Source organism: Patella vulgata, chromosome 7, assembly GCF_932274485.2.
Source record: "Patella vulgata chromosome 7, xgPatVulg1.2, whole genome shotgun sequence".
NCBI lineage: Eukaryota > Metazoa > Mollusca > Gastropoda > Patellidae > Patella > Patella vulgata.
Genome location: NC_065885.2, coordinates 22,477,557 through 22,496,626, shown reverse-complemented (window position 1 = coordinate 22,496,626; position 19,070 = coordinate 22,477,557). Strand labels below are relative to the sequence as shown.

General features: G+C 34.5%; 1 protein-coding gene across 1 annotated transcript; it reads right to left on the bottom strand.

The window, feature by feature from the left end:
* Positions 1–1,169: 1,169 nt before the first annotated feature.
* LOC126826786 (protocadherin Fat 4) lies at positions 1,170–18,073 on the bottom strand. The gene is made up of 20 exons (XM_050555862.2): positions 17,864–18,073; positions 16,673–16,902; positions 15,958–16,192; positions 15,240–15,430; positions 14,914–15,040; positions 14,410–14,634; positions 13,130–13,264; positions 12,097–12,251; positions 11,732–11,846; positions 11,179–11,412; positions 8,569–10,995; positions 6,602–8,189; positions 6,356–6,469; positions 6,145–6,244; positions 5,828–6,063; positions 5,371–5,405; positions 5,082–5,125; positions 4,677–4,818; positions 3,128–3,430; positions 1,170–2,499 (listed from the first exon to the last, which is right to left on the bottom strand). Exons 1-20 carry the CDS (start codon positions 17,925–17,927, stop codon positions 2,285–2,287), a joined length of 6,915 nt encoding a protein of 2,304 aa, XP_050411819.1. The 5' UTR covers positions 17,928–18,073; the 3' UTR covers positions 1,170–2,284.
* Between the last annotated feature and the right edge of the window lie 997 nt (positions 18,074–19,070).

The window sequence follows — 19,070 nt, the reverse complement described above, 5'->3', positions numbered from 1 at the left end:
TTCGTGTTTTATAATTCACGACTGTGTTGTTTTTTTGGTAAAATCATCCCTGGTTTGATGGAACGCGACAAGTGATTGTGATTCAAGTGTTATTTACGACGATAACAGTGAAGGATTGTATCATAATGCAAAATATCATTAGGAGACTAAATCCAAGATAACTTTTTTCCTCGGGTCAGTTCGTTTGTTACCACAAAAAACAAAACACTACAAAGTGTGGAACCATGTAGCAATCCCCCTTTAAGTTTCCAACTCAGTCAATATAAGTAATCAAACAACAGACATTTAAAACTCTCCGTTACGCTTATACTATTAGTGTGGTTATTAGATTAAATTTGTGAATGATTTAAGAATTTTTGGTGTTCTTACCTGGAGTACCAATTCGCATCAAAACCACCGCCAGAAATATTCTGTTCATTTTCGCTTAAACCACTGATGAAAATCAATTCATATTTGACATCATCGCCGGTAAATAACATGTATCAATCACCAAAAGAAAACAACATTATTGTTATCCATTATTATTTGTTTTCGACAACTGGTGGATTTGGTTTTATATCAGTGAGTTCTACTTCATTGCTTCTGATTGAATTGACCGATAGTCACGGCCATATAGCCTTCACCAAATCTATATATTTATGTTGTATTGTTGCTAGTTTGTAGTGTAAAGTCAATAAAAGGAAAAATATATCTACAAGGGTATTCTTCATAAAGTTCGGGAGGATAAGAAAACTTGAGTAAACCGTTCAGCGGATGAATTACATTCAGATTTTCGTCTCTGCGTTTGATCATTTGAATTGAATCTTTAATATGAGTATTAGTCCATGAATGGTTCCATTCCGTTCAGTATTTATAAAAAATATTCTATTTATCCATGCTGCCACATATGCAAACAAGCCTCCCACCATCTTTTTCTTTCGGGAAATGTAATTAATGGGTCTGTTTATAATCGACTAATCGATTGAATCCAAGTTGATGTTTTCATTTTCTTCTTAATTAAATGATAACCAATCTGACACACTTTAAGTTACTTTGATACGTTCTTTCCGAATAAGAAGAACATCGGAGAGGTAAATTGGCGAGGAGTGCGGGGAGAATTATTACAAGACATAGGCCATAATGTCATTTCGACATAATTATAAGCCAATCAATAATTTCCAAACTAGAGATTAAAATATATGTTTATTGTCATACTTGAAAAATCTTACATTATCAATTTAATAAATATAGTACAAGCGAAATTGTCCCACAACCTATAAACCAATAAATCATTAATAAAAAAGAATATTGCGTGTCTATAACAATGCTACATTTGATGTATGTGTTTTTCTTGTGCATTATTCAGATTATTTGAATCAAAATTCAATAATTGTTTATAAAAAAATGATTACCCACTAACGCAGAGGGTATTATCATATATATCATATATATATATATTGTTTATATTGGATTCCCAACTTATTACTTATATAAACAATGTGTGACCTTTCAATGTTTTAAAGCAATAATCTTGAAACACAATGACCAGAAAAGAAAGAGATAACAATCATTGTTTCTTAATAATGACAGCATACTATATGAACCCGAGAAAACAATGAAATATAGTCATATATACTTCATATACTATAATGTCTGTTATTTATACTAATATTTCATATGAACTGCAAAATAACAGTATAACAATTAGCGAGATATATAAAAGAGTGGTAACACGAACGCATGGACATCTGTAAAATAAATATATACAAAAATGTGTAGCTCAATAAAAATAACAGTAACACATCTTAAGAGATAATCAAAGACAAAGGACTAATACATTATTGAATGAAATAAAAGGCAAATTCAACTTAATAAAGAGTGGACGTTGTAAATGGGAAAGAGAACCCGCCAACTTTAAAATCGTAAAATAAATAGTCCTAGTAAAAAACCAGAAAAGTGTCATTAAAAAAGGTCTGCGATAATAGTAGTCACGGACAAATTATATATATCTCAATAAACTTTCCTGAATGGATATTTAAGTTTAACTGGTATAGAGCCTTGTGTCAGTGCTTTAGGTGTTCACATTTTGTCAAGAAGTTACACAGTCATGTTTAATCGCCAAGAAATATATTCAAACGAAATTACGGAAAGTATCAAAAAAACAAACAAAAAAAACCCCAAAACATTCTTTAATTTTATTTGCTGTTATTCAATTTTGCCTATGAATATTACTGTATGTATCCTGCCTAGGCTGAATAAATTGAATTTGTGGTATTTCTGAAAATCATTGCCCAACTATAAATGTCTAATTGTTAGTTTCAGAAGAAACGATTTTAATTGACCGATTCATATTCAGGTTGGGAAAGAATTCACTTTTCGCTTCACTGACAACCAGTTTGGGTGTGGCCTTTTTCTTCTTCTTTCCACCAAGTACAGATCGGTCAGATTCCGGGTTATTGCTTCTCTCCACCCATAATGTACTGCCTGTTCGTGTATTGTAAGCATAGCGCTGATGTGTATCTGTAAAATAAAAATGTTATTATCAAATTAAAGTTGTATGATGTCGTCAATCTGATTTTATTTATACTGGCCTTCACTACCTGGTGTAGGGAATATACAAGTAAAATGAAATTTTGAAGTATAAAAAAAACAAAACGAAATAGGACTTGTGATTTAATCGGAGTGTTATTGTTATGTCGTATTTATTTGATCAGTTTTGATCTTTTTGACTAAAGAGCAGAACTCAGATCAACGACATGGGATAACAACGTGGGCTACTTATACAAAATCCACGAACGGTATATATAGTTTTCGACCCCACCACTAGGCAATGGATACAATAATTACCACGGTATGATAAAGTAGGAACCAAAAGAAAACGAAGTATTATTAAATATACGTCTGTGGACAGTTTATTACTTACAGTCTGTAGAAGAACAAAGATACGACACAAGCGATCCCAACAACAAACAAAATAGGAAGTTCAATGCAAAAATAAGGAAAACATGATCAGCAGAATCTGAACTCGTTAGGGGATAAAATGTCATCAACAGTGACTTGTGACAAATGGCATGAACGCATAACCGTATCCTTCCTTGAGTGGGACAATAGTCAATGTATAACATAAGGTCAGATCAAATGTATTTACCTGTATCGTAACCAAAAGCATCATATTTATGACCACGTTGTATTTGTGGAACATCTAATCTCCTAGCAATGACAGGTGAGTTGCTACTACTCATACCAGTACCAGTACCATTGTCTATTTCATTATGATCTATGGTGCTTGCTTGCCTCTCCGGTATCGGTTGGGATACCAAAATAGCCCTTTTGTCTATTGGCTTCAGTCTTTGCTGGTTGTGTGATTCCATATTTGATTCTAATGATGGTTCCTGAACTGGAGGCATCATTGGTGAAAACCGAGATTGTAGATTTTTCCCACTTGTAGATGCTAAATATGCCAATAATACATTTCATAACAAACGTATGGAATAAGATAAAACTTTAAGAAAATATGTATAGTTATTGGTCAAATATATATCTGTTAAATCAACAGAAATTGTTCTTAAATTTTGACGATAAAATTTAAAAATATTTCGCAGTTTGCTTCTGCACAGTTTAGTTATAAAAGAAGTGTTCTTAGCCTTGGATTTTTGCATGTAAAATGGTAGGCATCTTTATCACCCAATAACACATTCTACGGAAGATATCGCTTGTGTGATAACTTTCATAATACTGGGCTATATCGCTTTACATGAATTTGATTGGTCAATTAAAAAGGGACTACTTTTTTTTTATTCAAATGGAACTACTTTTTGGATCCAGTAAAATTGTCGAAGAAAAGTTCTCAATTACCATAAACAATTATAATGCTCCCTATAACCTTAAATGAAACACCGGGTCAATACATGTATAGGGGGGGGGGGGTGAGAATGGGTGCGCTTGCGCGCTGTATCACAAGGTCTGTCATTGAGTGAACTGGCGTGGTTTCGATTTCCCGGTTGTACGTGACAAGGAGTAGGGTCGCCTGTTCAACCTCGTGGGTTTTCTCCGGGTCCTCAGGTTTCCCCCCCACTGCTAAGGACCCCTACGCGCAAGCGAATTATTAAAATGAATTTGAACCATATGTTAGTCCAAAACCCCCGCCTCTATAGCAAAGAATTATATTTACTTATTTATGCGCGTAAGAAAGTGTTGGGTGATAAATAAAATCTCCTAGTCGTCTTTTTTGATATCAAAAAAATATCCACACTCGTCGATAAAGTAATAAAAACAAATCGGTAAAGCCTCTTTTTTTATTTTATGGACTTGTTTTGATATCTTTTGATATGAAAAAAGACGAGTAGGAAATTCTCTATGTAACATACAATGCAATATTTAATAGAGCTCATTAGACATAAAAATAAAATGTTTGCGGTCACACACGAACTCCCATCAAGAAGAGAGAACAGAACGCGAGGAGCGACTGGACCCCAGGTGGTGCCAGTACAACGGCGCAAAAACATGTAAACAACAAAGACAAACTACAAATCAACGAGTGCTATCAATAGTGAACAGTCGAACTGTATAAATCTCTTCATTAGCATCCGTATTCCTAAAAAAAGTGAAGCAAAGTGATAAATTAATGACTGTTGTAAAATAGGTTCTATGAAAACGGGAAACCAGATGCATAACTGACGTCTGGGAATTCAACTTACCACCACCCGTGTCTCCATCGAAATCGGGCATCAACAGATTATCTTGAAATTGAGATTGTCGTCTGGTCGTTTTATTAGTTGGTGGTACAGAGGCAAGATCAACATCTGTTGCGCCAGTGAATTTCTTTTTACTAGACCTCTTCTGAAATTCACAGTAAGTCGAATATATTCAAGTTTCATATTACCCAATCTTATCACTAATAATGGAGATTAGATGTCCTGGATAAATGTTTTTGTTTGGAAATCTACAATCTTAATTTCTTTTGAAAACTGTTGCTATGTAAATATATTATACGTTTTCTAATTAGTTATTTGGAAGTTAACATCGTTATGATACGTGTAGATTGTAAAATGATCACAAATCGATAAGAATAAGAGAAACTGCAGAAATATCCAATGTCTTACCGGGAATTTGGTAGCATCTATCTTGCTCGGCCTTTCCGTTTCTTCTGAAATCAAATGAAGGAAACAAGCAAATTATCACCATCTTTATAAAATAAAAATACTCATTAGCTTTTTATTCGGATACACCCAGGACTTAGGGAAATTTGATGTATTATGCAGCCTTCAGAAAATTATGATTTAAGTAACACAATCAAAATGCATATAAACTACAGTATTTTGGGAAAGTTTATCGCCTATGGCCCTTTCCTTCCATCGACAGTGTTAAGAACACAAAATAATTTAATCTTACCTTGAGATACTAAGCTCTGTGTAGATTCGTTTAATCTGTTACGTAAAACAAAAAAGTGATTTCATCTTTATTGATATATCGAGAGTAAAATAACTGAAGAACTAATATGTAGTCATACTAAATTATTATAATTTTCAAAAATATCGATTAAAATGGTTTCTTTACACATATCTCTTATACACTGTTTTTTTTTATATCTGAATAGGTATTGGGGAACAGACATAGCCTATATTAAACCCCTCTCCGATGGATGTTGAGTGGATCAGGTATTAATCAAAACTATGCGAGTGCTCAATTTTCTTGTCCGACACAAACAAATAACAAAAAATATATGGATCATTTACCGATTTACCAACTGAAATCACTTCGCAAACTGTCCAAATATCAAGCCACTATATCGTAGATGTTTAAATACTAGAAAGAAGCATTATCTTATCTTGTAAGCAAATTAAGTTACCTTTTCTGTTGTCGTTTTTTCTTTTTGTAGATACAAAAAATTAGCAAAATAATAAGGAGGATTATTAATAATAGTGCCAGAAGGGCAAAAAACACGTAACCCTCTAAAGATGATGTAAAAGCCTCTGTGGAGTCAGATGATTCCGGTTTTTTGTAGGCATTTACAGACTGAATTAGATAATTAGTGGTGGCTAGTTTTGGATCAGGTATATCTTGGTCAGGATTCTCTCGTAATGTCTGAAAAGATGATAAATGTAGAATTAGATATTGGCGTTACTCATGAACAATTAGAAATAGAGGCGAAAATTGATTACTTACGATTTCTAAATCTCTAGAGGTTTTGAATACTTTCTTTATTTTGAAGTCCGCTATATCATTCGGCACAGGAGCTTCAATTACATAGACCAATGTCTGAGATCTGTAAAACGTGAATGTTTTGAAATGTTTACAGTGTCCATAAGTATTTTTTAATAAATTCTGTAGATTAGTTTTTTTACTTGATTTTATTGTATCTTAAAAAAAATCATACCTTAAAACGTCTAATAATCTGCGCCTTGATGATGTTCCATACTCCTGGATTTTCCATATTTTTACCACATCTGGTAGTGGGTAGAACTTTTGTAAGCTGTTTAGGAATTCTTCCCTAAAATATGTCCAAGTACATAATATCAGCTATGATTTATAGATGTATATACTTACATGCAACGCGGTATTAGATTCAAAGGAAAGCATAACGTAAGGCGCATACTAGAGATGAGATGAAAATATGACTTACTTATATGGTTTTAACTCTGAGTATTCAGATGCAGATTCCAGGGATACTAGATGAAGATCTGGATTGAAAGTGTCAATTCGGAGTAAACCAAGCATATCAGTGGCGTTGTCAGCAGAAGCCAAAAACCAGAAAAAATAGACCTCTTCGGGTTTTAACAGTTCCGCAGTTTTAACTGTAACGGTCCCAGTTGTATCTATGGTGAAAATGTCTTCCTCATTCACACTCAGAAAGGTTAATGGCCCAGAGGTCACGTCCAGCTTCAGATTCTGTGCAGTCAACGTTATGACGAATTCACCGACAGAGGCACTAGATGAAGTCTCGGTTGTCAGATACACAGATGGCGCTTCCCCTTGCGAAGGTATAGTAGACCCACCACTGTCTTGAACATCTATAATAGTAACTGTTACTTGGATAGAACTAGTTTTACTTACATTCCCACGATCTACAGCCTCTATGTTTATAGGTACGAATTTTGTGGCTTCGTAATCTAGAGGTTCCTTTATTTTCAGAAAGACCCCACTGATTTCAAAATGTTTTTTAGCAATGGCATTAGCAGTATCTGCTATCTTCAAATCTACTTCACCATTATTTCCAATATCGTCATCCGTGACAGTGAATCTGGTTACAATTTGGCCAGCAGGAGTATTCTCAACTACAGTAATATCGGTATCTAAAGTTGTTATTTTAGGAGTGTTATCATTTTCATCTAGAACATCTATTGTTACTTGCTTAGTGTACGAGATATTATTATTATCAGATATATCAATCTTCAAGTTATATTTAGGATATTTTTCTCTGTCTAAAATTTCCAGATTGGAAATCATTCCACTCTTTTCATCTACTTGGAAGGTATTACCAATGTTACCCCCACTGATGCTGAACGTTATAAAAGACGTGGGAGAATGACCCGTTTTTAGTTTAACTATACCAACTTCTGAATTAGTGCGGCGATTTTCTAAGATTGTCATGGTCTGTTCACCGGAACCAGTTATAATAGGTGGCTCAATCTGAACACTTAAAGTCATCGTTACCGATAGCGAAGGAATACCTTTGTCTTTGGCAGTTATTACCAATGTGTATTCATTATTTGCTGCAGAAAGACTCGACGAAGTTATAATCTCCCCAGTTGAAACTCCAACTAGGAACAAGTCGTCGGTATTACCATCTGTGATTTCATATTCGATAGCGGCATTTTCTCCAATATCATTATCAGTTGCTGTAACAGTCAGGACAGTAGTACCTGGAGCATCACCACGATTTACTATCACTTCTGATAATTGGTTGGAAAGACTTGGAGTTTGGTCATTAACATCGATGACATTAACGGTCAAAGATAAAGTCCCTGTCAATGCAGAGGTTGTAGCATTATCCACAGCTATGATAACAAGGTCGTAGCTGTCCTCGACCTCACGATCAAGTGCTGTATTGAACGCTAAGGCCCCAGAAACATTTAAATTGAATTTTGCGTCTGATGATAAGAGTCTGTACTCTATTTGCCCGTTAATTCCTGGATCCAAATCTGTTGCCTTTGCCGTATAAAATACAAGTTCTTTAGGCATGCTCTCCAAAACTCTAACAGTGACATTACCTGTAACAACAAACAAATTGTTACATATTGTTAGCATTCATTACTTAATAACAGTCCACCAAAAATCAATAGGAATAATGGCAGATGCCGAGCTTTCTTTTTTAATCAGCTTACCATAATAAAGTTGTAGAAATTTAATGCCCGACCAAAACAAACTCAAACTTTTATATCTTAGTTATGCCGGAATGTCAAGGGAAATGTTATTAGCAATCGCTAATAGCTAAAATTTCTCATTTTGTCATGCTGCTCCGTTATTTGTTTTCATAAGCAGCATAAAAAATGGTTATAAAGAATACAAGAAAGAATAGAATGATATATATTAATTATTATTTTTTTTTAATAGAATACAATATGTGAATTTATGCAGTCGTATACTTACTTGGGTTGAAGGTGGGTGCGTTATTATTTACATCATCAACAGAGATAACAGCAAGTGCTTCACCTTGGAGAATTCCATCATCAGCAATGATGGGTATGTTGTAAACACTTTGCCTCAGATAATCCAATCGTTCACGGACTGTTATTATACCGTCAGTATCAATTGTAAAGTCAGTAGCACCGATTGCATTTCCTAATCTATAGGTGATACTTCCAAATGGTTCTCCATCCAAATCAGTTGCATTCACTCTGCCTACTTCTGAGGAAATCGTCAAATTTTCAGTTGCATGGAAACTATAGAACACCTTACTGAAACTTGGTATATGTTCATTAAAATTTACTATATCAATAGTAAGTGTTGTACTTGCTGAAAGAACTGGGTTTTCTCTACTCTGTGCATCAATTAGAATTATATACTGGTTTTGGCTTTCAAAATCCAGTTCTGCCGCTAAATAGATGGTGCCGTTAAACTCTGAAATGTAAAACTTGTTGCCAGTATTACCATTACGTATACTATATTCCAAATTACCAACATCCCCTTCGATTCCACCATTCGAAGTCGCATCCACGTCAAATATGGCTTTTGCTGGGGACGTGTCCTCTCTTATAGATACTGAGTAGGCAGAATAGTTGAATTTGGGTGGCTTGAATTTAGGAAGAACATTAATAACAACTTGAGTGAAACCAGACCTTGAAGGGTTTCCACCATCGGTTGCTTTCAATTTCAGTGAATACAGCTTAGTGTTGTAGTAGTTGATAAGTGTATTAGTTTGTATCCCAGTAGTACCCACAGTCATAAAATGGTTATTATTATCCCCAGAAATGATTTCTAGTGAGACTATTTCTTTATTTGTACCAATATCGGCATCCGAAATGGAAAAATTTGTAATAAACGTTCCAACGGGATCTTCGTGACTTACTTCCAACGGATACAAATCAAGGTAAAACTTTGGGTCTTGGTCATTTACGTCCAAAACATCAATAACCACCACAGCCGAAACGTTGTCACCCTCCTTTGTTGAAACGCCTATTGTTAAATTGTATTGGTCAACCATTTCCCTATCCAATAATTTTACTAGATATATATCTCCACTGCTACCATCTATCACAAAGCGTTCGTCTTCATTTCCGTCGTAGATTGTGTACTTAAAAATGGTATCAACATCTTCATCTACAGCTCGGATGGTAAATATAGAAGCATTCAATGCTTCATCCTCTGATACATTAGCAAATACAAGACCATCCTTGATATTGAGTATCTGGGGTTTAAATTCATTAACATCTATTACCCGAATAACAATAGTTGTACTCCCACTTCGTGCCGTGGATCCTTTATCCGTTGCAATAATTTCCAATGAATAGTGGGTTGTTTTTTCGGCATTAAGAGATGAATTCAGTGTTAGAGTCCCAGATTCGTCTATTTTAAAGACAGATCCTATGTTCGAACTCGGATTGATACTGTACACAATTTGCCCGTTTTCGTCAAGATCTTCGTCTATAGCGGTGGCGTTTAATATTTCTCCACCGACATTAAACGTTTCCGACAGAGATATATATTGGAAGCCTGTGTTAAATTTGGGGGTAATATCATTCGAATCGATCACATGTATCGTGAGGAAGCCCACTGTTGATGAATTGGTGTCAATCGAAACGGCTTTAATTTCATAAATGAAAATGTCCTCTTTTTCGCGATCATAGCTGTTCATTAAAATTAGCTTTCCAGATGACGAATCTAGGAATACATGGTTCTTCTCGTTGCCTGAAACTAATGTGTATTCTGTGAAGCCAAAAACACAGCAAGCATCAGCATCATACAGTTCATATGCTAAAACAGTATTTTCAGTGATATTTACGGTTGCTGGAAGATTTGTAAAATTGAATTGAAGTTCTGCAATAATGTTATACATAATCATCACGTCACGCGTCCGATTTCCCATATCCTCGATTTTGAGGGTTAATGTGTATTCAGTTTCTGTAGGGTAATCAATAAGCCTGATAATCCCGGACGTTTCGTGGACTTCAAAGGCATTTCGTGGATCCCCTGATTCTTTCAGGTACCTTAGTTGTGCATTTAATCCTTCATCCGCATCTGTACAATTTATGGTAGCAAGCTCTGTACCTAATACGTGAGGTAAAGTTATAACGGTGTGTGAAAGAGGTTCACAGATAGGACTGTTGTCATTGGCATCTTCTATGACAATGGTTACCGGAAATGATGCATCTTTTGGTAAAGATTCGGAGTTGTCTCGCACATTCACGACAATATCCCAGCGGGACATAGTTTCACGATCCAATTTGCTACCTACACGAAGTAATCCAGTCTTTGGTTCAATAGTAAATGGTTCCAATGGATCAACTATAGAAAACGTGACTTCTCCATCAAATCCAGCATCGTCATCAGTTGCGGTAAAATTGAAGAGTACAATACCTGTTAGAAATGATAAGTATACAGAAAATTATAAAAATCAAGAAGCTTGAAAACATACGAAAATTACTAAAAGAAAAGACTTATTTTAAGATATCATAACAATTATAGTTACAGTATGATTGTTCATTGAATAAAAATCAATCAGTGCGGATGGAACATTGGCTACTAACATAATCAGTATACCTGGATGTGTATCTTCTCTAACTATTAAATTACCGGGAGGGCCAGTTATGTTAGGCGTGAATTCATTGACTGGTAACACACTTATAAGTACAAACGCATAACCGGAGAGTGATCCTGGATTTGTACCCATGTCTCTTGCTTCTATACTCAATGAATAAACTGTTTTATTCTCAAAGTCGACCTTTGTCTTAAGAGAAACGATTCCAGATTCTTCGTGAACTTTGAATACTTCAGCTGTAATATATTACATTATTGGATGTTGATATACTTCATTACTAGTCTCATTAAAATTGTTCGTTTATTATTTGTTAATTATGTTAAAATTCACGATATAATACAGTCTACGGTATAGTCTAATTGAACTTCCTGTGATTGTCATGCTACTCATCCAGAACTCAAAGAGAACAGATAAGTTATCAATAAGTGATTAAAAGTGTCGTGTTAACCAAAGAAGTAATAAAATTAGACAGAATTACGGTATATTAAAAACAAAGTCTTTACGACTTTGGTTTATTTTCAAAAAATGAATTTAAAATAATCAAATACCACTTACAGTTTATGAAATATTTTACTCTTCCATTCAGTCCATTTTCGGGGTCAGCTGCATTTACTTCTAATATTGTAGTATCAACTTGTGCATTCTCAGAGACGTTTCCTCTGTAAACGGACTAGATAAAGGAATCGTAAAGAACATAATATAATACGTCTTGAACGATATTTACAGGAATCAAGAGCTGTCAAAATGGGAAATCAACATTAAGTCATTAAATTTACAGGTGCACATTGGTCGGTTTACTCATAGATACAGGTAAAGCTAAGTTGTTTTACACACAGTCATTTAAAAAAAAAAATTAAAAAGTGGAAAAACGCTACTGAGAAAAATATTTACCTCAAAACGCTACTGAGAAAAATATTTACCTCAACGAACCGGGGCTTAACATTGTTTATGTCAATAATGGAAATGTTAACTGTTGTAACGTTTTTATGATCAATGTCAGAAGAATAAGCATATAACTCCAACAACACCCACGGGGCTTCTAACCAGTTCATAGCGCTTATAACAACGATTTTTCCTGTAATTAGACATGCATTAGATGTTAAAACCTTCATAACAAAAATTACAAAAAAATAATTATATGGCCATTTATATAGCTTTAAACCCCACAAAATGTACCCATGCCGCATAATACACCAGTGTATTACACAAAAATTCAATTAAACAAATAGGTTTTCAAGTGTAATTTGAACTAACTGAGTATTGGACTTCTGTGGAAAGACAGGCCACAAAAAAAGAATGTAACTTCCGCTGAGAAACACATTTTTTTCTGATTAATTGATCGTAACTGTCTAGATAGTGCATAATAGATCGCACAGATACTTCGGAGTATTCATTTACTCGCATCCAGACATGTAACCAATGTAGTATTTTCAGTGCTGGAGTGATGATTATGCCTGGTTTTTTTTTGGGGGGGGGATACCTTAATGTGCCAGCAAGTGGGATATTGCAATAGTCAAGTCAAGTTTGGGGTGAAAATAACTTTTTTTTTGCACAGATCATTAATAAAGTTTTAAGGGTTAAACTGAGAGCCAATTAACACCCCAAATACCATGCTGTGAGCCATAGTGACCCACTAGCTCACTATAACAAAGAGCTACCGTCATTGGCTGAGAACGTTCTGGATTTTCCAGCCTGATTTCTTAAGCTAATACTCTTGACAGTTGAAATTGAATAAAGATTAAGGCGCGGTCAAGGGCTAAATTCCCCGCAAAATACATTGCATGGTATATGGTATTTGTCCGTCTTCATTAGCATGGTTGATGCAAAAAAGTAGGACGTTAAACCCCATATCATTTCTACAGCACCATTTGTAATCAATGATTCTATACAAGTTATTTTTAAATGTAATGGTTTATTCTATAAAGAACTCTTTTTCAATATATAATTTCTAACCTGTTTTCGGGTCTATATCGAACCAGTTTGGAACAGGTTCCCTGACAAGCCCATATGTTATAGAATTATTCCCATCACGATCTGTTGCTGTCACGGTAAAAACGGGCGTATCAAGTTTTGTTGTTTCGTTAACAGCTATATAAATAAAATGAAATTTTGTAATTGAGTCGCGTGTGTGGTTTAATGGTCGAGAGGGATACATTAAGTAATATTGATATGGTATATCTATATAATACGCAATGTCTTTCCCGAGACCGTTAAACATCTTAAAATATAGATGCACTTTTCAATGTACTCCAATAATGGTACGCCAACATCAAAGGATGACGCCCGATCTGCATTTAAGGCTGTATAATAAAATATAACTGGAAAAGAAAGATTGGTATTACCATTTCACCTTTTCTTACCAACCTAGGATTGAAAATCAGAAGTATAATTTAGTTACGTGCATTAAGAAAATATATTTGGAACGTGCATACATCCTAGAACATGCAAATTATATATAGCTAATAATATACAGTATCGTGATTTTACAAGCTCATTAGCGCTTATTATTACATATTACTATACGTGATTATAAAGAAATATTATTACTTATACGTGATTACAAAGACATATTATTTTATACGTGATATATAAAGAATATATATATTTTCAGATAAACTATATATGGTAATATAATATAATCATGCTTAAATCACACTGATCAAAATATGCTTACCAACAAAAACACCTAAGATTGGATTATTACTATAAAATATTTGTATTATTCACATTTATAAAATCAAACAATTAATAAACAATTAAACGATAACGGCTCTTATCGTACCAACACACAATTCATTATAACTGTTAGTTAAACAAATTATTTATGAATTATGTTCTATTGGGTTAAAATGGAACAGCCGGGGCCTGCACATACCAATAATTATGTACGTGCCATTTTCCAACACTGGAAGAGGGAGGGAAATGAGGTTTAACGTCCAATCGACACAAAACCGGTCATTTCGAGATTAAATTGTGGTTCAATTTTATCTCAATAATTCGCTTTACAGACTGACAAATTATCCACGATTTCTAAATTTACTATGGATGCCACAACTCGTTGAATTGAACGAGAGATGGCTAAAATAAGCATCGGCATAAGCATGGCGGCTTATAATGCATTCTGGTACACGACAAAACGTCTGTGGTGCGAAATTGGCACGCGCTGCGGTGACAAATAATCGTTTGTGTGTGCAGGCTGTTAGACGACAAATTCAAGTCTCAAGGATACATACATCTTTTCATATTCGGTTCAGGCCATTCTGGTATATTATCATCAATATCAGTAACAACAACACCAATAATAACAGTAGTTGTAAGAGAAGGTATCCCACCATCATAAACATCTATCTTGACTTCATAAAAAGATGTCGTTTCATAATCCACTTTTTTGTCGAGTCGTATTTCCCCAAAATTTAGATTTATAGTGAAATGGCCTGTGGTATTTTCAAAATTATTATCTGTAAATTGGGAAAAGAGGAATAAACCAAATAATCAACCGTGAATCGAAAAAAAGAGGAACATACAGAAGAAAGAGAAAAAAAGAATATTTATATAAAAATTGACCTATGATACTATTAGTTTACCCACATAATGAAACATGGCCCATCTTAACCAGTAGTCACAAAATAAATCCCGTAAACAAATCTTTATTAGTTTCTGGTAACTAATCAATGGCATAGTAGTATCATATTATTTATTACATTAACTATACAAAATACTAGGTGGAATATATTTACCCGAGAATTTATAAAATAAGCGTTTATTTTCCCCTGAATCTTTATCCGAGCACGATAATGTGGTAATCAGGGAATTTACTGCTAGATCCTCACTTATAGCTTCCAGTTTGTAATATTCTATACATTCCTGAAATGAATTGGTTTTATTTATTGGGTCCGTGGGCAAGAAAATTTAGGGAAATTGGCAAGACAGCTGTCATTAGTGGATACTTGTGATATATAATTGGTTCTGTTGTGAGGCTATATCGATATTTCACCTCACTCAATAACATAAAGCATCTTAAGAAAATTGAATAGATTTTAAAAGTAGAGATCCTCGGACTTACCGGATAGTTATCATTTACGTCGGAAATCGCAAAGCTCACGGTATGTGTTATTGTCCTTGGTGCATATGGATCCAGATCATATGCAATGATACCAACTTTATAAGATTGTAAATTTTCATAATCGAACAAAGTGTTCGCAAATATTTCACAGGTGTTTGAATCAATTACCCATCTTTTGGAATCTCGTCTGCCTGCGAAATAAAGGAACGAGATTACATTCAACAGATTGAAAAGCTGAAATAAGTTCAAACTAGCGAAAATCGTACACTATAGCCTATTTGAACCTCTACAATATAACCAGTTTGCTGTACTGGATCGACAAAGCTCTATCCCCCGTACTCCCTACATCGCCACCTCGCCGAAAAAAAGAAAAACAAAAGAAGCGGAAAGTGAAGTGATTAGGCTTGATATGAAGAGTTCCGATCGTGTCCACATGGAATCGATGAATCCACATTACATTTTTCTCTTGTACCGGACTATCGAATGTCGGGGGCCCGCAACGCCCCAATTAGGCACGACACCAGTGACCAGCATAAGGCCTTAAAACAAGAGTTGGAATGATCTTGTACTAGCTCCGTAGCACTTATGAAATCATATACCACACCACCGTCCCATTTAGAGCTATAGGTAGGGTGCACGATATGAATCCCTATTTTGCGAGGAATTCAACAATGTACTTTTACATTTTAATTGATATTGAGAACCGGTTCATACTCACTTATAGACTGGAAGTAAACTCGAGTTTCACCGGCTAATGTCCCATTTACGGAATCTCCGTCTGTAAGAGTACAGTTACCAACGCTTGTACCAAATATTGTATCTTCACTAATTCGTATAACGTTATCAAATCCGGTTATAACGGGAGCATACGAATTATTGTAAGTATACAGCATATTGACCTCTACTGTTACGCCTGGTTCTCCAGGACTATTTGATATAACTGCAACACTCAGCTGAAATAGAGTAGAAGTAGGTTGAAAGAAAATGGAAAATACACCCACGCCCACGACCACAATAATTTTCAGTTTTATCGGCGTTTCTTATAATTTTGAAGTCAATCAGATAATAACTTTAGCCGCCAAAGTGTAGACAAGAATTACCAAACTGTCGCATGGACATGCATAATGTATATAAATGTCAAGTCAGTCGAATGATAACAAGGAATTGTGGACGACGGACGGGTACAAGTGAAATGGTGTTGGGCAAGAGAGACTACAATGTACGACGACACAGAAGTAGATGCTTATCGGTTCCCTCAAAGTCAGGAACGAGATTTGCCACCACAGTAGATTTACATATTTATCATTACAAAATAATTGACAGGTGTCAGCTAAGGTTAGGGTTAAGGTTATGGTTATGGAAAAGGGTTAGTATTCATATCCCGGGGGTATATAATATTTTACCATTTTAAATAAAGAATATGTCAAACTTACATTGAATCGATATGTAAGATCTGAATTGAGTTTCTTGTCTAGCGAAATTTTACCCGCTTGAGATATTGTGAATTTGCTATCTGCGCTATTTGGAATTCCATTATCAGTCAGATTATATTGTAATGTGCCCAATCCATTGCATTTTAAGTCATATATTTCGTCACCGACCATCTTTTCTCCAGTAATATTCATTTGGACATTATTTTGTTGACAGCCAATAGTACCCGAAACTGAAAAAAAATATACAGATGTGGATATTACTACATCATTATTCTTATCATTGTAAGTTTTCAGGTAAAACAAACAATTCTGCCTCTCACAAATCCAGCGACGTGAAGTTAGATTGTGGTTTGTTGTACATTGTTCGATATTCAGAAAATAACGAACAACGAGCTAGTTTGTTGTTCATTATTTACCAGATATTTTGGAATTAGTAATAATGTATAATAAAGGCACTTTTATAGGGAATACGTCGGGAGTGGTTTGGTTTTGGTTTTCTTTTTTTTTGGGGGGGGGGGCTAATTGGTTAATAACTCATCAAAGTCTTCGGAAATAGGTTCTGACAAGCTGTCTTTCTACCCGAACAACGACGAATAACGAATAACGAGTCAGTTTGTTGTTCGGTATTCGCGAATAACGTACAGCGAACTAGTTTGTTGTTAGTTATTCACTAGATATAGAATTGGTACTTTTAGGGGGAATAAGGCGGGAGTGGGTTTTTATTAGTCTAATTGGTTTATAAAACTTCAAAGTCTTGCGAAATAGATACTAACACCATGTCTTTCTACCGGAATAACGAACTGGTTTAAACAATGAGCTGTGTTTAATGTGTATTTGTTGCCTTAAAAAAACCCAAAAAATAACGGGTCCTCCGGTATCCTCCCACTGCTAAAGACCCCTACACGCAATAGAATTATTGAAATAAAATTGGTGTTGAACCATGTGTTACTCTCTCTCTCTCTCTCTCTCTCTCTCTCTCTTAAAAAAGAAAGATAATTATGAATGTCGTTACATTTATATACATATATTTAGGCAATAGAAATAAATATTACGTCCTTATTTAATATTTTCTTTGATTACAAATCAATACTTTCTTATTGTGTAATAATCGATTTTCTGATTACTAGAATTAGTTGTTTTGCTTGATCCAGGTAATATGAAATGTGAAAATTATAACAAACATGTACTCACCCTGTGCAATTGCAATGGTTATTAGTATAACTAGAAAAAGATACTGGAAGATTATCTTGTTCATTTTAAAGTATCACAGAATCCCTATCTAACACCGTATAGTCAACTCGCTGTATTTAGCAAGAACATGTACCAGAAACCTAATTAAAACCTAGTTATTTATTGCTTCACACCATAGTAATTGATTTTCTGTCTCATATAGAAGTCTGTCCTGTATGTTGGTTATACAATGTCCTGTATGTTGGTTATACAATGACGAATATATGAATTGAAATGACACATTCAAGGTGCATTTCAACGTGCCGATTGTGAATTAGTGAACTGACAAGAGCATAAAAGAATATTGTACATATCGAAAATGGAAATACACTGTACAATGTAGGTATAAAAAATAAATAATGATATTGGTGATACGACAGTGTGGAACAATTATTTAAAAAGTTGAAAATACAATATAACTCAAAATGGAAGTCAAAAATATACTATAACGATAAAGATAAAAGCAAGACTATATTATATTTTTACACTAAACTAATAACTCGAAATACTTGAATCCAAGTAAATAATAAAGTATTTGGAGGTCAATACTATAAATAACGCTAGACGAAGTAACGGTCTCAGCAGCAATATTTTTTTCCATAGCATGAAGAAAGTAATTTTCACATTTTTATTCTTAAACACGCATTATGCAGAGTTAAAGCTGCCTATTGCGGGTCTTTCTTTAGGCATGAAATTATTAATTGGACATTAATGAACTTATCCAGACCATAATCAACCCTCGATGCCATCGTTAGCCTGCGATATTTAGTGGATATGAACACATTTTGTGATGGATCAGTTAACGTAAAAATGGATAATCGAGACTGTTTATTATCGTACTAACGTTAGCAAAGACGATCGAGGCTAGCCTAAAATTGAATTTTTAATAGCTCGGTTCAGAGTGAAGCAATCTATAAAACGAGAACTGTGAGCTCTTTATCTAAATCTTACCTAATACCCCTTTAATTATCCCAATTATATCTCTTACGCTAAAGTGTATACCCCAGTGTTCATTTTAAAAAGATATTAAAGAAGATGGTCACTAAATTATGCATTCACTCTTCCCTCAAAGTTGAACTGGAAACATGCCAGAGTGACTTGCGTTAATAAGGGTTCATGATGAAGCATATTCTGCCACTTTTGTAAGATAAAGTTCCATAAACATCAT